The sequence below is a fragment of the Pseudophryne corroboree genome, chromosome 4, assembly GCF_028390025.1.
Source record: "Pseudophryne corroboree isolate aPseCor3 chromosome 4, aPseCor3.hap2, whole genome shotgun sequence".
Lineage (NCBI taxonomy): Eukaryota > Metazoa > Chordata > Amphibia > Anura > Myobatrachidae > Pseudophryne > Pseudophryne corroboree.
The window spans coordinates 322,660,632-322,677,312 of NC_086447.1; the positions used below are offsets into that span (position 1 = coordinate 322,660,632).

Consider the following 16,681-nt stretch of genomic DNA (forward strand, 5'->3'; position numbering starts at 1 on the left):
TAGAGGACCAGTAGGACCTCTAGTATGTCTCCAATCAGGCAGCGGTCATTTTGGCATAGACATTTTCAGCTGTATTGCATGCAGACAGCCAGTACGCAGAAATACAGCTGCAGACATTGGCCGCGGTGCCCATGCGATCGGCGGCTTGCCTGGCCCAAGAAACGGCCCTGTGTTGCAGGATCACAGAGCCACATACATCTAGCATGTGCTGTCACCCATTGGTTTGATGAGCACAATACTGATGTAACCAACAACAGTAATGTAAAATGTGCGATAATAAATTATTTCTAATACCATTTCCACATTGTAATTTACATCTATTCCTCAATCTAGGCTTGTGTTCAGAAAGTGCTGCAGAAGTTGGCTGATATTCAGGAAATGTTTGAGAAGAGACAAGCAAGTTTAAAGAAATTGGCAGCGAAACAAACAAGGCCTGTACAGCCAGTGGCTCCACATCCTGAGTCCTCTCCAAAGAGGGCATCTCCTAAAGCACCTAGGCCAACGTCACTCGGTAAGATGGACAGGATTTGAATTCTGTGTCACTGTAAATTTCTGGTAAAATTATCTGTTCTTAGGAACATCTATGAAGTATTTTACAAGCTGACTGCTTTCATTTTCTGTGTTAATAATTTGATTTATTAAGTACATAACTACTGCAAGTTAATTAAATATCAGATTTTTGGTCTTGAATTAGGCAACTTATGTCTTCAGATCTTAATAAGTCTAATGAAAGCTGATCTAGAGGTGTATTCAACTTACTATTGTAGACAGTGCTGAAGACATGGATTCCACTTCACATACTTTTTTATTTTATTTTTTATTTGGTTGATCACAAAGAGAAACAATCTGCATTTGTCATACCCACTCTGCTCCATTTTCAATTTAATCTCTAAACAAACAAAACATTCTTATTGGAGAATTCATTACAGCTTGATGGGCAGAAAGTGCCTCTGGAACAGTCAGATGAAGTCACTTTGTGGCCAGTAACATCACTATTTTCCCTCGCACTCCTTGGAGGTACGCAGGAAAATGTACTAAGGGGGTAATTCCAAGTTGATCGCAGCAGGAAATTTTTTAGCAGTTGGGCAAAACCATGTGCACTGCAGGTGTGGCAGATATAACATTTGCAGAGAGAGTTAGATTTGGGTGGGTTATTTTGTTTCTGTGCAGGGTAAATACTGGCTGTTTATTTTTACACTGCAAATTAGATTGCAGATTGAACACACCACACCCAAATCTAACTCTTTCTGCACATGTTATATCTGCCTCCCCTGCAGTGCACATGGTTTTGCCCAATTGCTAACAGAATTCCTGCTGCGATCAACTTGGAATTACCCCCTATCTTTGGTTACCATATTAAGCATACATTTGTACAACCTAACATCATGGTGGCACATAGGGGGTCATTCCGAGTTGATCGCTAGCTGAAAATGTTCGCTGCGCAGCGATGAAGCAAAAAAAAGGCACTTCTGCGTATGCCGCGCAATGCGCACGCGCGACATACGGCCGATGTAGTTTTGCACAGGGTCTAGCGATGCATTTCAGTCGCACTGCTGACCGCAGAGTGATTGACATGAAGTGGGCGTTTCTGGGTGTCAGCTGACCGTTTTCAGGGAGTGTTCGAAAAAACGCAGGCGTGCCAGGAAAAACGCAGGCGTGGCTGGGCGAACGCAGGGCGTGTTTGTGACGTCAAATCCGGAACTGAATGGTCTGAAGTGATCGCAAGCTAGGAGTTGGTCTGGAGCTACTCTGAAACTGCACATTTTTTTTTTGTAGCCGCTCTGCGATCCTTTCGTTCGCACTTCTGCTAAGCTAAAATACACTCCCAGAGGGCGGCGGCTTAGCGTTTGCTTGACTGCTAAAAACTGTTAGCGAGTGATCAACTCGGAATGACCCCCATTGTGCTCAATTTAACTCAAGTGTACTGAATATACTCTTTTGTCTGAACACAATGGAGTGTGCACAGAATCTAAATTCTTGAGAACACAGTCAGTTCACTAGGACCCAGTGACATCACAGAATCATGAGGCACTTTGCACCTCATGCATCATTCAAATAACAGATTACATATTGGTTCAGCCACTAAATGTCTGCCTCCTGTACGTGTAAGTAATATGTCGACATTAATACATAAGAAAATGATGTTTACCTGGTCATTTCACTTTGAAGCACTCCATGTCAGCTCGTGTTAAACGTTGGTCAGCTGAGTAGAGAAGGCATGTAATAGGACTGCTCCTCCCGCTCTTCACCTTTGAGTGATCGCTCAAGCTGCACATGAAACATCTTCTAACAGATACCTGGGAGGAACATATTGTGGAGTATTTCATAGGAATTAAATTATCAGGTAAACATGATTTGAGTTTTCCTCTTCAGACTCCATGGCAGCCTAGTTGGAATGTACAAGAGCAATAAAGTATTTGAGGGTGGCAGTCACATTTATACACATAAACATTTTATTCATCCATTGCTTGAAGAATCTACTTTCCAGATGGAGTATCCTCTAAAGAAATTACTTCCAGCAGATATTGGTTAGAAAATGTATGAAGCGGACCATGTTGCTGCTTTGCATAGATCTGCTGATGTCTGAGACCAGGAAGTCTACATTAATCTTGTGGAATGTGTCCTCAATATCTCTGGCACCTCATGTCCCTCACTCTTATAAGCATGTGAGAGGACTTCTCTATTCCATATTGCAAATGTGTTTTTGAAAGGGGCTTGACCCTGATGTAAACTTTGCAGAGGTGCTGAGAAGGGAGGATACTGATTACCCAGGCCCAGGCTTGCCAGGGCGGGCCTCGAGGAGATGGAATGTCCCCCTCTAAGTACAAACCTTGTTCTTGACAAATATATTGAAGTTGCTCTCACCAGATCTACTTACAATTCCTTGGTTGATATTAAACTTGGAATTTCACCTTTACCTGGTGTCAGTTCTCCTGTTTCTGCCTGACATTTTGGTTCCTGTCCAGCATTCTTTTCTGTTCAGCTTCCTTTCCCTGTCCACGGCTCACTCTAGGGGCTGGCACATGGCATCAACCTGTAGGTAATAGCCAGCGATGCAGCCATTCTGACGCATTTCGAGCTTCCTTCTGTTGTGCACCAAAATAGTGTGTGTGTGTGTGTGTGTGTGTGTGTGTGTATGTGTGTGTGTGTGTGTGTGTGTGTGTGTGTGTGTGTGTGTGTGTGTGTGTGTGTGTGTGTGTGTGTGTGTGTGAGGGAAAAATTACACCGGTCACAGTAGGGAGGGGTGAAAAAGACAAGGAGTGGGGATGGATAATTTTACAGTGGGGACCTATGGACACACTGGGATGGGGGTGTCGGTGAAGTCTCAGCCCCCAAATTGCTGGCTATTTCGTCTGACAGTTTGAAGGACAAATTCACAGCGACTTTGGGGTGTCAACATTTTCCTTACTCTACTCTGCTGACCAAGGTTTAACCCACGTCAGGGTTTCCATCGATTCCAAAGTAAAAAAGTATATTTGCCTCATAGTCTTGTTATTTTAAAATAAACAATTATTACATCTCCCTAGCTATATTGAAATATATAGCAATCTGTTTCACCCCAATCCTTCTTAGATCCAGCACTGCTGCCCTAACCTTTAGAATAAAAAATATCGCACATTTTGGGCTGTCCAATAGAACTGTTCTCTAAAACATATTTCTATAGTAATATTTTAGCCTTCTGTTATTATCTAGAGTTGGTGAATTACATATCCAGTTTGGCTTCTAATTGTTTTTATCTAGGAAAATACAAAGAAAATTCTCTATGGAAGCCACTGTTAATTACAACAAATGTAAAAAACCCCGAAATCTTTAGAATGATCGAGCAGATTCTTTCTGCATCAATATTTGGCTGGAGTTAGACTAAATATTTGTACAATGTATTATAAAGTATATTTATTTTTTATCACCAGTGCATTTAACTTTTCGGCCGGGATGTAATGAAGTCCTAGTTTGTCTGTCGTGCAGGATGCCAACCAAACAATGACTTTTATTTAAAGGGGCAGTCATGTACAAGACATGGTTTAGCCTTGTACATGATTGCCCCTTTAAAAAACCATCCAAGTTAGGCGGCCGTGCGGGATGCTTGCTAAGTTCGGATGGTTTTTTACATCCCGACCTCCTTCTCTAAAGTGTCTCATGTCCTGATGACTGTGAGATGTCGCTTTGTACCTGTGCGATGCGTCTGCGTATTGCGGTGCATACGCATGCACAGTTCAGGCCTGATTGCTGCGCAGCGAAAAAACCTAGCATGTGATCAGGTCTGAATGAGCCCCCATGTGCAGTGCAAGGAGGCCGATATAACATGTGCAGAGAGAGTTCGATTTGGGTGGGTTATTTTGTTTCTGTGCAGGGTAAATACTGGCTGCTTTATTTTTACATTGTAATTTAAGGTCCATACACACTTAACGATATAATGAGCGACGTCGCTCATTTTCCCCCTCCTTGAGCGACGTCGCTCATTATATCGTTAAGTGTGTATGCCGCCAGCGACGATCGATGCGCGGCCCCGCGGGTCGGCAACGATCGTCGCTGTCGGTAGGGCATGTATGAAGGATGTGGACTGTCGTCCACGACCTTCATGCAGGGCTGGCGGGGGCGTGACGTCACTGAGCGATATGAGCGGTCATATCGCTCAGTGCGTACAGGCGGCCGCCGACCGGCCGGCCCGGGAGGGGGAGACGTTAGACGATGTCGCTCACAGAGCGACATCGTCTAATGTGTATGGGCCCTTAGATTTTAGTTTGAATACACCTCACCCAAATCTACTCTCTCTGCACATGTTATATCTGCCCCCCTGCAGTGCACATGGATTTGCCCATTAGCTAACATGCTGCGATCAGCTCTGAATTAGGCCCATGTAAGAAAATGACAGGAATGGAACATTATCTCACTAGTGTCTGTAAATGTGCTTGTTAGCTACAAACCTTATGTAAATAGCTCAGTGAGAATAATGTTTGCGAATGTGTATTTGCTTTTTTACACTATTGTCTTGCCCTTTTTGTTTGTTTTTATAGTCTGTGCTTTCCATGGCAGTCACACCCAGCCACACTTGCTCACAACTTTACACTTGGACATTTCCAAACACTGCATGTTTTCATGTATTTGTGCACACTGGGAAATGTCACAGAGGCTGTCACTGAAAAAGCTGGAAATCTCACTAGGCTCTCTCAGGGCAGGTGTCTACCATATAGTCAGCTACCTAAGGGTACAGCTTAGGAACAGGTTTATGGTAGTTCTATTTATTTTAATGTTCTGCTTGTTGCTTAACAAGTTGGTATTGTACAAACAGCATTTTTGTACACAATTACTGATTTAGGGGCGTTGGGTATGGGATGCCGGTGGCCGGGATCCCGGCGGTTAGGATACCGACGCCAGGATCCCAGCCGTTAGAATGCCAGCAGGGGGCAGAGCTGGATTAAGGCTTCAGGGGGCCTGGGGTACTTAAGACAGGGGGGCCCTAAGATTTAAAATTAAAATCATAGCGTCTTCAATCACTACAAAGAAAATGACAATTAGGTTACATTACGTCACATGGTATAAGCCAAAATTCACATTACGTCACATGGTATGAGCCAAAATTTACATTATGCCAGACAGTATGAGCCAAAATGTACATTACGCCACACAGTATGAGCCAAAATTTACATTGCCCCACAAACCAAGAGATAAAATTCACATTACACCACACTGTATGAGCTGCAATTCACATTACGCCACACGGTATGAGCCAAAATTGACATTACGTCACACGGTATGAGGCAAAATTCACATTACACCACGTGCGAATGAGCGGCTGCGGCCCGGCCTGAATAGACCCCATGGTACCCCCCAAACACATTATATAATACACAGTGCCCCTAAACACATTATGTGACACATGGTGCCCCTCCAAATACATTATATAACACACATTATACATTACTTGTGGGTGCAGTCCTGTTCACATGTGGGTTCCGGTAGCAGGTGCTGCTGACAAATGTACCCTCTATTGCCCCTGCAGCAGCATGTCTGTCGCCAGGCCTGCTGACCGGGCATAGAGGGCGAGTGCAGAGAGGGAAGGGTCGGGTGGATTACAGGCGCGGGTGTAGAGAGCGCGTGTGGGCGGGCATAGCGAGCGGCCGTAGATAGCGGGATGTCTCTGTGAGCAAGAAGTCTGTGCGGGTGGACGGCCATAGAGAGCGGGCTGTCAGTGCTGGCGGGCGTAGAGCGTGGGCGGGCATATAGTGTAGTCACAGTCAGGAATAGAACTGCACGCTCGGCAATGAGTCAGCTACAGGCGTGTGTGAAGGGGGTGCTGGACATTAGGGGGTGCCTGTGTGCACCAGGCACCCCCCCGTGCGCACGCCTATGATAAATATGTCTATACATACACATATATATATATATACATATATAGTATGAAGGAGAGAGTGGCACTCAAACGGACTTCTTACTTAACTAAAAAATGGGCGCCGCACGCCTCTGCAGGTTAACGTTTCAGTTTTATTTACAAAATGTTTTGTAACTTAAAGCTTTGTAAATAAAACTGAAACGTTAACCTGCAGAGGCGTGCGGCGCCCATTTGTTTAGTTAAGTAAGAAGTCCGTTTGAGTGCCACTCTCTCCTTCATACTACATTGCCCTGCTGCACAGCATCGCATTAGAGGCACTGAGGCACCATCATTGGCTAGAGACGGAGTGCCGGTACCACAGCTGCGTATGTATATATATATATATATATACACATATATATACTGTATATATATATATATATATACACATACACATATACATATATATATATACATATATTATATACACACACACATATATATATAATAAGAATTTACTTACCGATAATTCTATTTCTCGGAGTCCGTAGTGGATGCTGGGGTTCCTGAAAGGACCATGGGGAATAGCGGCTCCGCAGGAGACAGGGCACAAAAGTAAAGCTTTTACAGGTCAGGTGGTGTGTACTGGCTCCTCCCCCTATGACCCTCCTCCAGACTCCAGTTAGGTACTGTGCCCGGACGAGCGTACACAATAAGGGAGGATTTTGAATCCCGGGTAAGACTCATACCAGCCACACCAATCACACCGTACAACTTGTGATCTAAACCCAGTTAACAGTATGATAACAGAGGAGCCTCTGAAAGATGGCTTCCTAAACAATAACCCGAATTAGTTAACAATAACTATGTACAAGTATTGCAGATAATCCGCACTTGGGATGGGCGCCCAGCATCCACTACGGACTCCGAGAAATAGAATTATCGGTAAGTAAATTCTTATTTTCTCTATCGTCCTAAGTGGATGCTGGGGTTCCTGAAAGGACCATGGGGATTATACCAAAGCTCCCAAACGGGCGGGAGAGTGCGGATGACTCTGCAGCACCGAATGAGAGAACTCCAGGTCCTCCTTTGCCAGGGTATCAAATTTGTAAAAATTTACAAACGTGTTCTCCCCTGACCACGTAGCTGCTCGGCAGAGTTGTAATGCCGAGACCCCTCGGGCAGCCGCCCAAGATGAGCCCACCTTCCTTGCGGAATGGGCCTTAACAGATTTAGGCTGTGGCAGGCCTGCCACAGAATGTACAAGTTGAATTTTGTTACAAATCCAACGAGCAATCGACTGCTTAGAAGCAGGTGCACCCAACTTGTTGGGTGCATACAGTATAAACAGCGAGTCAGATTTTCTGACTCCAGCCGTCCTTTAAATGTATATTTTTAAGGCTCTGACAACGTCCAACAACTTGGAGTCCTTCAAGTCGTCTGTAGCCGCAGGCACTGCAATAGGCTGGTTCAGGTGAAACGCTGATACCACCTTAGGGAGAAAATGCGGACGCGTCCGCAGCTCTGCCCTATGTCGAATGGAAAATTAAATAAGGGCTTTTATAAAACAAAACCGCCAGTTCAGATACTCTCCCGGCCGAAGCCAGGGCCAGTAACATAGTCACTTTCCATGTGAGATATTTCAAATCCACATTCTTTAGTGGTTCAAACCAATTGGATTTGAGGAAATCTAAAACTACATTTAGATCCCACGGTGCCACCTTAGGCACCACAGGAGGCTGTATATGCAGTACTCCTTTGATAAAAATCTGGACCTCAGGGACTGAGGCCAATTCTTTTTGGAAGAATATTGATAGGGCCGAAATTTGAACCTTAATAGATCCCAATTTGAGACCCATAGACAATCCTGATTGCAGGAAATGTAGGAAAACGACCCAGTTGAAATTCCTCCATCGGAGCACTCCGCTGCTCGCACCACGCAACATATTTTCGCCAAATACGGCGATAATGCTTCGCGGTGACTTCCTTCCTTGCCTTTATCAAGGTAGGAATGACTTCTTCTGGAATGCCTTTTCCTTTTAGGATCTGGCATTCAAACGCCATGCCGTCAAACGCAGCCGCGGTAAGTCTTGGAAAAGACAAGGACCCTGCTGAAGCAGGTCCCTTCTCAGAAGTAGAGGCCACGGATCGTCCGTGACCATCTCTTGAAGTTCCGGGTACCAAGTCCTTCTTGGCCAATCCGGAGCCACTAGTCTTACTCCTCTTTGCCGTATAGTCCTCAATACCTTTGGTATGAGAGGCAGAGGAGGAAACACATATACCGACTGGTACACCCAAGGTGTTACCAGCGCGTCCACAGCTATTGCCTGCGGATCTCTTGACCTGGCGCAATACCTGTCCAGTGTTTTGTTGAGGCGAGACGCCATCATGTCCACCATTGGTTTTACCCAACGGTTTAATAGCATGTGGAAAACTTCTGGATGAAGTCCCCACTCTCCCGGGTGAAGGTCGTGTCTGCTGAGGAAGTCTGCTTCCCAGTTGTCCACGCCCGGGATGAATACTGCGGACAGTGCTATCACGTGATTCTCCGCCCAGCGAAGGATCCTGGCAGCTTCTGCCATTGCCCTCCTGCTTCTTGTGCCGCCCTGTCTGTTTACATGGGCGACTGCCGTGATGTTGTCCGACTGGATCAACACCGGTCTTCCTTGAAGCAGAGGTTCCGCCTGGCTTAGAGCATTGTAGATTGCTCTTAGTTCCAGAATGCTTATGTGAAGAGACTTTTTCAGGCTCGACCACACTCCCTGGAAATTTCTTCCCTGTGTGACTGCTCCCCAGCCTCTCAGGCTGGCATCCGTGGTCACCAGGATCCAATCCTGCATGCCGAATCTGCGGCCCTCCAATAGATGAGCCTCCTGCAACCACCACAGAAGGGATACCCTTGTCCTCGGCGACAGGGTTATCCGCAGGTGCATCTGAAGATGCGACCCTGACCATTTGTCCAACAGATCCCTTTGCATGGAATCTGCCGAAAGGGATTTCTTCGTAAGAAGCTACCATTTTTTCCCAGGACTCTTGTGCATTGATGTACAGACACCTTTCCTGGTTTTAGGAGGTTCCTGACCAGGTCAGATAACTCCTTGGCTTTTTCTTCGGGAAGAAAAACCTTTTTCTGAACTATGTCCAGAATCATCCCCAGGAACAGCAGACGAGTTGTCGGCATTAATTTGGATTTTGGAATATTCAGAATCCATCCGTGCTGCTTTAGCACCTCTTGAGATAGTGCTAAAACCATCTCTAGCTGTTCTCTGGACCTTGCCCTTATTAGGAGATCGTCCAAGTATGGGATAATTAATACGCCTTTTCTTCGAAGAAGAAATATTATCTCGGCCATTACCTTTGTAAAGACCCGAGGTGCCGTGGACAAACCAAACGGCAGCGTCTGAAACTGATAGTGACAGTTTTGTACAACGAACCTGAGGTACCCCTGGTGTGAGGGGTAATTGGAACGTGGAGATACGCATCCGTGATGTCCAAGGATACCATAAAGTCCCCTTCTTCCAGGTTCGCTATCACTGCTCTGAGTGACTCCATCTTGAACTTGAACTTCTTTATGTACAGGTTCAAGGACTTCAGATTTAGAATAGGCCTTACCGAGCCATCCGGCTTCGGTACCACAAAAAGAGTGGAATAATACCCCTTCCCTTGTTGTAGAAGAGGTACCTTGACTATCACCTGCTGAGAATACAGCTTGTGAATGGCTTCCAAAACCGTCTCCCTTTCTGAGGGGGACGTTGGTAAAGCAGACTTCAGGAAACGGCGAGGTGGCTCTGTCTCTAATTTCAACCTGTACCCCTGAGATATTATCTGCAGGATCCAGGGATTTACCTGCGAGTGAGCCCACTGCGCGCTGTAATTCTTGAGACGACCGCCTACCGCCCCCGAGTCCGCTTGCGAAGCCCCAGCGTCATGCTGAGGCTTTTGTAGAAGCCGGGGAGGGCTTCTGTTCCTGGGAAGGAGCTGCCTGTTGCTGTCTCTTCCCTCGTCCTCTGCCTCGTGGCAGATATGAATAGCCCTTTGCTCTCTTATTTTTAAAGGAACGAAAGGGCTGCGGTTGAAAGGTCGGTGCCTTTTTCTGTTGGGGAGTGACTTGAGGTAGAAAGGTGGATTTCCCGGCCGTAGCCGTGGCCACCAAATCCGATAGACCGACCCCAAATAACTCCTCTACGCATCGCCTGTCCACTGTCGTGTCCATAAAGCTCTTCTGGCCGAAATGGACATAGCACTTACCCGTGATGCCAGTGTGCAGATATCTCTCTGTGCATCACGCATATAAAGAAATGCATCCTTTATTTGTTCTAACGACAGTAAAATATTGTCCCTGTCCAGGGTATCAATATTTTCGATCAGGGACTCTGACCAAACTACCCCAGCACTGCACATCCAGGCAGTCGCAATAGCTGGTCGTAGTATAACACCTGCATGTGTGTATATACCTTTTTGGATATTTTCCATCCTCCTATCTGATGGATCTTTAAGTGCGGCCGTCTCAGGAGAGGGTAACGCCACTTGTTTTGATAAGCGTGTTAGCGCTTTGTCCACCCTAGGAGGTGTTTCCCAGCGCTCCCTAACCTCTGGCGGGAAAGGGTATAAAGCCAATAACTTCTTTGAAATTAGCAGTTTTTTATCGGGGCACCCCACGCTTCATCACACACGTCATTTAATTCTTCTGATTCGGTAAAAACTACAGGTAGTTTTTTCACACCCCACATAATACCCTGTTTAGTGGTACCTGTAGTATCAGCTAAATGTAACATCTCCTTTATTGCCAAAATCATATAACGTGTGGCCCTACTGGAAAATACGGTTGATTCGTCACCTTCACCACCGGAATCAGTGCCTGTGTCTGGGTCTGTGTCGACCGACTGAGGCAAGGGACGTTTTACAGCCCCTGACGGTGTTTGAGGCGCCTGGACAGGCACTAATTGAGTGTCCGGCCGCCTCATGTCGGCAACGACTGCTTAAGCGAGTTGACGCTATCCCGTAATTCCACAAATAAAGGCATCCATTCTGGTGTCGACCCCCTAGGAGGTGACATCCTCATATTTGGCAATTGCTCCGCCTCCACACCAATAACGTCCTCATACATGTCGACACACACGTACCGACACACAGCAGACACACAGGGAATGCTCTATACGAAGACAGGACCCACTAGCCCTTTGGGGAGACAGAGGGAGAGTCTGCCAGCACACACCAAAAAGCGCTATATATGACAGGGATAGCCTTATGATTAAGTGCTCCCTTATAGCTGCTTTTATATTAATATATTGCCATTTATTTTGCCCCCCCTCTCTGTTATACCCTGTTTCTGTAGTGCAGTGCAGGGGAGAGACCTGGGAGCCTTCCTGACCAGCGGAGCTGTGACAGAAAATGGCGCCGTGTGCTGAGGAGATAGGCCCCGCCCCTTTTCCGGCGGGCTCGTCTCCCGCTATTTAGTACATTTAGGCAGGGGTAAATATCTCCATATAGCCTCTGGGGCTATATGTGAGGTATTTTTAGCCTTTTTAAAGGTTTTCATTTGCCTCCCAGGGCGCCCCCCCCCCAGCGCCCTGCACCCTCAGTGACTGCCGTGTGAAGTGTGCTGAGAGGAAAATGGCGCACAGCTGCAGTGCTGTGCGCTACCTTAAGAAGACTGCAGGAGTCTTCAGCCGCCGATTCTGGACCTCTTCTTGCTTCAGCATCTGTGAGGGGGCCGGCGGCGTGGCTCCGGTGACCATCCAGGCTGTACCTGTGATCGTCCCTCTGGAGCTTCATGTCCAGTAGCCAAGAAGCCAATCCATCCTGCACGCAGGTGAGTTCACTTCTTCTCCCCTCTGTCCCTCGTTGCAGTGATCCTGTTGCCAGCAGGAATCACTGTAAAATAAAAAAACCTAAGCTAAACTCTCTAAGCAGCTCTTTATGAGAGCCACCTAGAATTGCACCCTTCTCGGCCGGGCACAAAAATCTAACTGGAGTCTGGAGGAGGGTCATAGGGGGAGGAGCCAGTACACACCACCTGACCTGTAAAAGCTTTACTTTTGTGCCCTGTCTCCTGCGGAGCCGCTATTCCCCATGGTCCTTTCAGGAACCCCAGCATCCACTTAGGACGATAGAGAAATATATATATATATATATATATAAAAAGCCAGTACATACTGTAATGCAGCCTTACGTTTTTATGTGCTTTTGCACAGGTAGCCTAGGAGAGCTGACTGAGAATGGGTGCAGGCTCCAGCCTCCACGCGCTGTCCTCCTCCTTCCCTGCAGCCTGCGCGCCCAGCCAATGACTGAGCCGCAGGCTGCTGCTCCTCACATTATTGGACAGCTGAGCCATCGCTCAGCTGTCCTTCTGTTACAGGCAGGGGCGTCAGAACGTTTTTAGGTTGGGGGGGGCAAGATATAATTTCAGTTTGGCGCCCCTAGCTTCCCAGCACACTGCAACAGTTTTGACATGCTGCCTCCTTCCTGTCAGAACATGATCAAATGCATGGCCCATGTGTCTAAGTCAGTCGCCGGGAGCAGGGGCATAAGTTTATGCCTGGAGGCAAAATAGTCAGTGGTGCCCCCTCCCCACAAGTGGCTCCAGCTGACACATGTGCCTAACCCTAACCTTCCCTTCATGCAGCCTAACCCTACCACCCTTCCCTCCGGCCATGGGATCCTGTAAGCTGGGATGTCAATGGGAGGCAATCAGTTTGCCGGCTGTTGGGATCCCGACGTTTAGGGTACCAACGCTGGAATTCCGACAGCCAACAGCTGGAATACCAGCTCACAGGGGCTATACCCACTCGTGGGTGTCCACGACACTCATAGAGTAGGAATAGAACCTGTGGCGCGCGAAGCGAGCCACCGAGCCCGCAATGGGCTTCATAGCGCTCGCCCCCTGCCGGCATTCTGACGGGCAGGATGCCGCTGTCGGGATATCGACAGCCGGCATCCCGCGCGCTGGTAAAACATATGTATTCTATGTCAATTACATCCCATATCTATATATATATTAATAAATTAAAACAATACTTACCTGGCAGTCTTAAGTGGTGTTGAGTGTGGTTGGTCGTCCATTCCGTCATGCACCTTCTGATCGGCAGCCAGCAAAGCCATTTTGTGAGGCAGCAGAGGCACACATGGATAAAGGGGCAAAGGCACACAGGGGACAGGCGTATAGGGAGGGAACAGGGGCACAGATGAGGAGGGGCAGAGGCACACATATGAGGGTGGGGCAGAGGCACAGATATGAGGGGGGGCAGAGTGATGGATATGGGGAGGGGGCAAAGGAAAGATGGGAAAGGGCAAAAGCACATATAAAGAGAGGGCATAGGCACATATATGGGACAGGGGCACACAGACAGGGATTGGCCAGAGGAAGAGAAGTGAGAGGGGGCAGAGGTACAGATACGGGGTAGGGGCAGAGGCAGGAATGGTAAGGAGGACAGTGACAGAGTCTATAGCAGAGAAGGGATGGGGAATCTGTGTGCTCTGCAGTGCTGTCCCACTCACAGTGGCATTTACTGTGTGTCTGCAGTGCACTGTGTAGGGCAGCAGAGCACCACATTATGCCCGGGGAATGGGGGCAGGGGGGAGGAGTGAAGGAGAGCAGGGGACGGGCCGGGCAACTGAGACAGAGCTGAAGGGATTCGTTTTGATTCCTGAGAGTGGGTGGGGACCTGCAATGTGAGAGAGGAGGGAAACACTCCTCACTTCATATAGTCAGCCAGTGTTGATCCCTGTGGTGACCTGCTTGTGATCTGTAGAAGCAGGTCACCATCCTATACAGTGTGACTGTGAAGCTCACGATTGGGGGCGGGGCCCGTGACTAAGGGGGCGGGGCTTCATACGGACATTGCTGGTAAGCCTGTCTGTCACTCATTGATTCTACACATACATACAGTGACAGTGAGAAAGAGTGAGGGAGACAGGCTAGTACGCAGGGTTACAAGCAGGGGCAGAGTTACTGCCGCAGCATAGGGGAGGACGGGCTGTGCATGTTATGGCTGGGCAGGCATTGAGTGCGGCAGCGGTACTTCACCTAGCCGCTCCTCTGCCACAGTGTAATCGGCGCCTCTCTCATCTTTGGGGGGAGCGAGCAGCCCCCTTGCCCCCCCCCCATTCCGACACCTCTAGTTACAGGCAATGACTAACTGCGTGCAGCCGCGCGACGCCAGCCTCTTCAGTGGAGCCGGGAGCCAGAGCCGCCAGGGACAGCAATCGCTGAGCTGCCCTACCACTGCATGTGGCGCCGGCTCCCGGGAGCGCAGCGAAATACCGCAGATCGGAACAGAGATCCGATCTGCGGCGGCGACGGGGGGCCCTTTGAAAAAAGGGGGCCCGGGGTACTTATCCCCGGGGCCCCCCTCTTAATCCGGCTCTGGCAGGGGGGCTAGCACAACGAAGCCCCTTGCAGGCTCGCTGCGCTCACCTCAGGTTCTATTCCCACTCTATGGGTGTCGTGGACACCCACGATTGGAATTAGCCGGGATTCCGGTTAGCACCATTGCCAGTGGTCGGGATTCTGGCGACGGTATCCTGAACCCGGAATCCCGACTGACGGCAATGAAACTACATGTATTAATAATTGTGGACGTGCCTAGATCCTAACTGTTCATCTCTTGACGGGCGTTTTCATTATTATTTTTTTACAAAAATGGCCCCTCTGTGTACTATCTGTAACTCATAGAGAATGTGGTAGCAATAACAGCTCTCCCTGCCAGTTATATCCCTGTGGTATAAGACAAATCTCTAGCATTTCTTAAATACTTCTCCTTGGAGACTGACACTGCGCACAGTAATATCCCTCTCCTCCGAATATGCCACTATAGGCATGAAGTGGTTTATGCCATACAGGAGCAGATTGTTATACAGAACCAGCCCAGGAAATTTCAGGAAGCGGCCCTAAATAGTAATGGTGGGTAGTGGCCAAATCTGGGGAGGCGTGGCCACACACCCTAAAAAATGTGGGAAAAAATACTATTTATTTGCTACCTCAGCAACTAACACGGGCCACTATGTGCAGCGCCGCAAAGGGGGACAATTTATCCCTCTCAATAGCTCCCAGCAACTAACCCGATCACTTCATTTCTACTACTAATGCGGGGACTGCTTTTGCAGTTGAAAATGGGGGACTGTAACACATACTGGGGGTCATTCAGGTGCGGTTGGATAAGTTATCACAGTTTGAAAGCAGCAGTGATAGTGCTGCATGGTGATGCAGCAGGAGGTGTCTATTACATGAATACTCCTCCTGCGGCAGTAATAATCCAACCGGCATCCTAGGATGCAGCATTGGATGAAAGCACCGACCACCGGGCAGCTAGCAGCACCAGTGGTGCTGCACAAGCGCCCGTCGCAGAGGCCAGGGAATCTCCATCCTACGACAGAGATCCCACATTCTAAACAGTGGCGGCACGCCCCCATTTGTCCAAACAGAGCCCGTCACCGCCCTCACCCCTAAAACAGCATCAGACTTTCAATCAAATACCAGTCTGATGCCGGCCATCGTCCAATGCCGCAAGACCTGTTTGCGCATGCATAGAATGGGTCCTGGCAATGCACAAAGTACAAAAATCATTACTTTGCGCTAATGGTCCTGAATAATCCCCACTTTGTCTCTGATATATGTTGCAATCCTCCCTTGAAACATTGAGGGGATTCTTAATAATTACATGTACTCCCCTAAAATGGGTGTTTTTGGAGAATATCCCACAAATATTATATAGGCCCCTGAAGGAGGATAGATTTCAAGTATTAAAAAATCTGTCTGTCTGTCTGTCTATCTATCTATCTATCTATCTATCTATCTATCTATCTATCTATCTATCTATGTTCGTACATAGCTGGGATGCATTAAGTTATGCAGAAACAGTAATGTTTGTGTCATTTTATGAAAAAAAATAATGGCTTAATAAGTTGGCCCACAAGTTCATAACTTCATATTCACTCACAATACTAAGCTCTTCTTACAGGTCTGTGACATATTTTATATCCTTCACATCACTAGTCACTATGTCAGACAAGCCTAAATAAATCAATTACTTGCTATGCCTCAATGCAGACACAAAATTGCAAATTCCAGAATTGAAAATGAGAGATTTATATCTTGCTAGCCTTAAGCGCAAGTAAATAGTAACAATTAGGTATTTACATCACTTGCTTTTAAAAACAAAACATGTTAATCATTGCTTGATATTAGGGCCTTCTTTCCTCATGTGCCTTGCCTTTTCTTACTTACACTATCTGATACTCCATACTCCCTTTGATGGCACCTGACCCCGGGTTTTCTATACCTGTCCTATATTGTCTTGAACTGTTAGTGCTGTTTGCTCATTTGATTGTGTACTGTGTAATGGGCGCTGCAGATCCCTTATGGCGCCATAA

At 47.5% G+C, this 16,681-nt stretch overlaps 1 protein-coding gene across 5 annotated transcripts in view; it reads left to right on the plus strand.

The window, feature by feature from the left end:
* Positions 1 to 16,681, plus strand: part of MCF2L2 (MCF.2 cell line derived transforming sequence-like 2) — a 1,017,734-nt gene that overhangs the window by 386,600 nt on the left and 614,453 nt on the right. For all 5 annotated transcript variants that reach the window (XM_063916343.1, XM_063916344.1, XM_063916345.1 and 2 more), the window contains exon 13: positions 334 to 511. In XM_063916343.1, the coding sequence (XP_063772413.1) occupies positions 334 to 511 (178 nt within the window). The remainder of the gene's footprint in view (positions 1 to 333; positions 512 to 16,681) is intronic.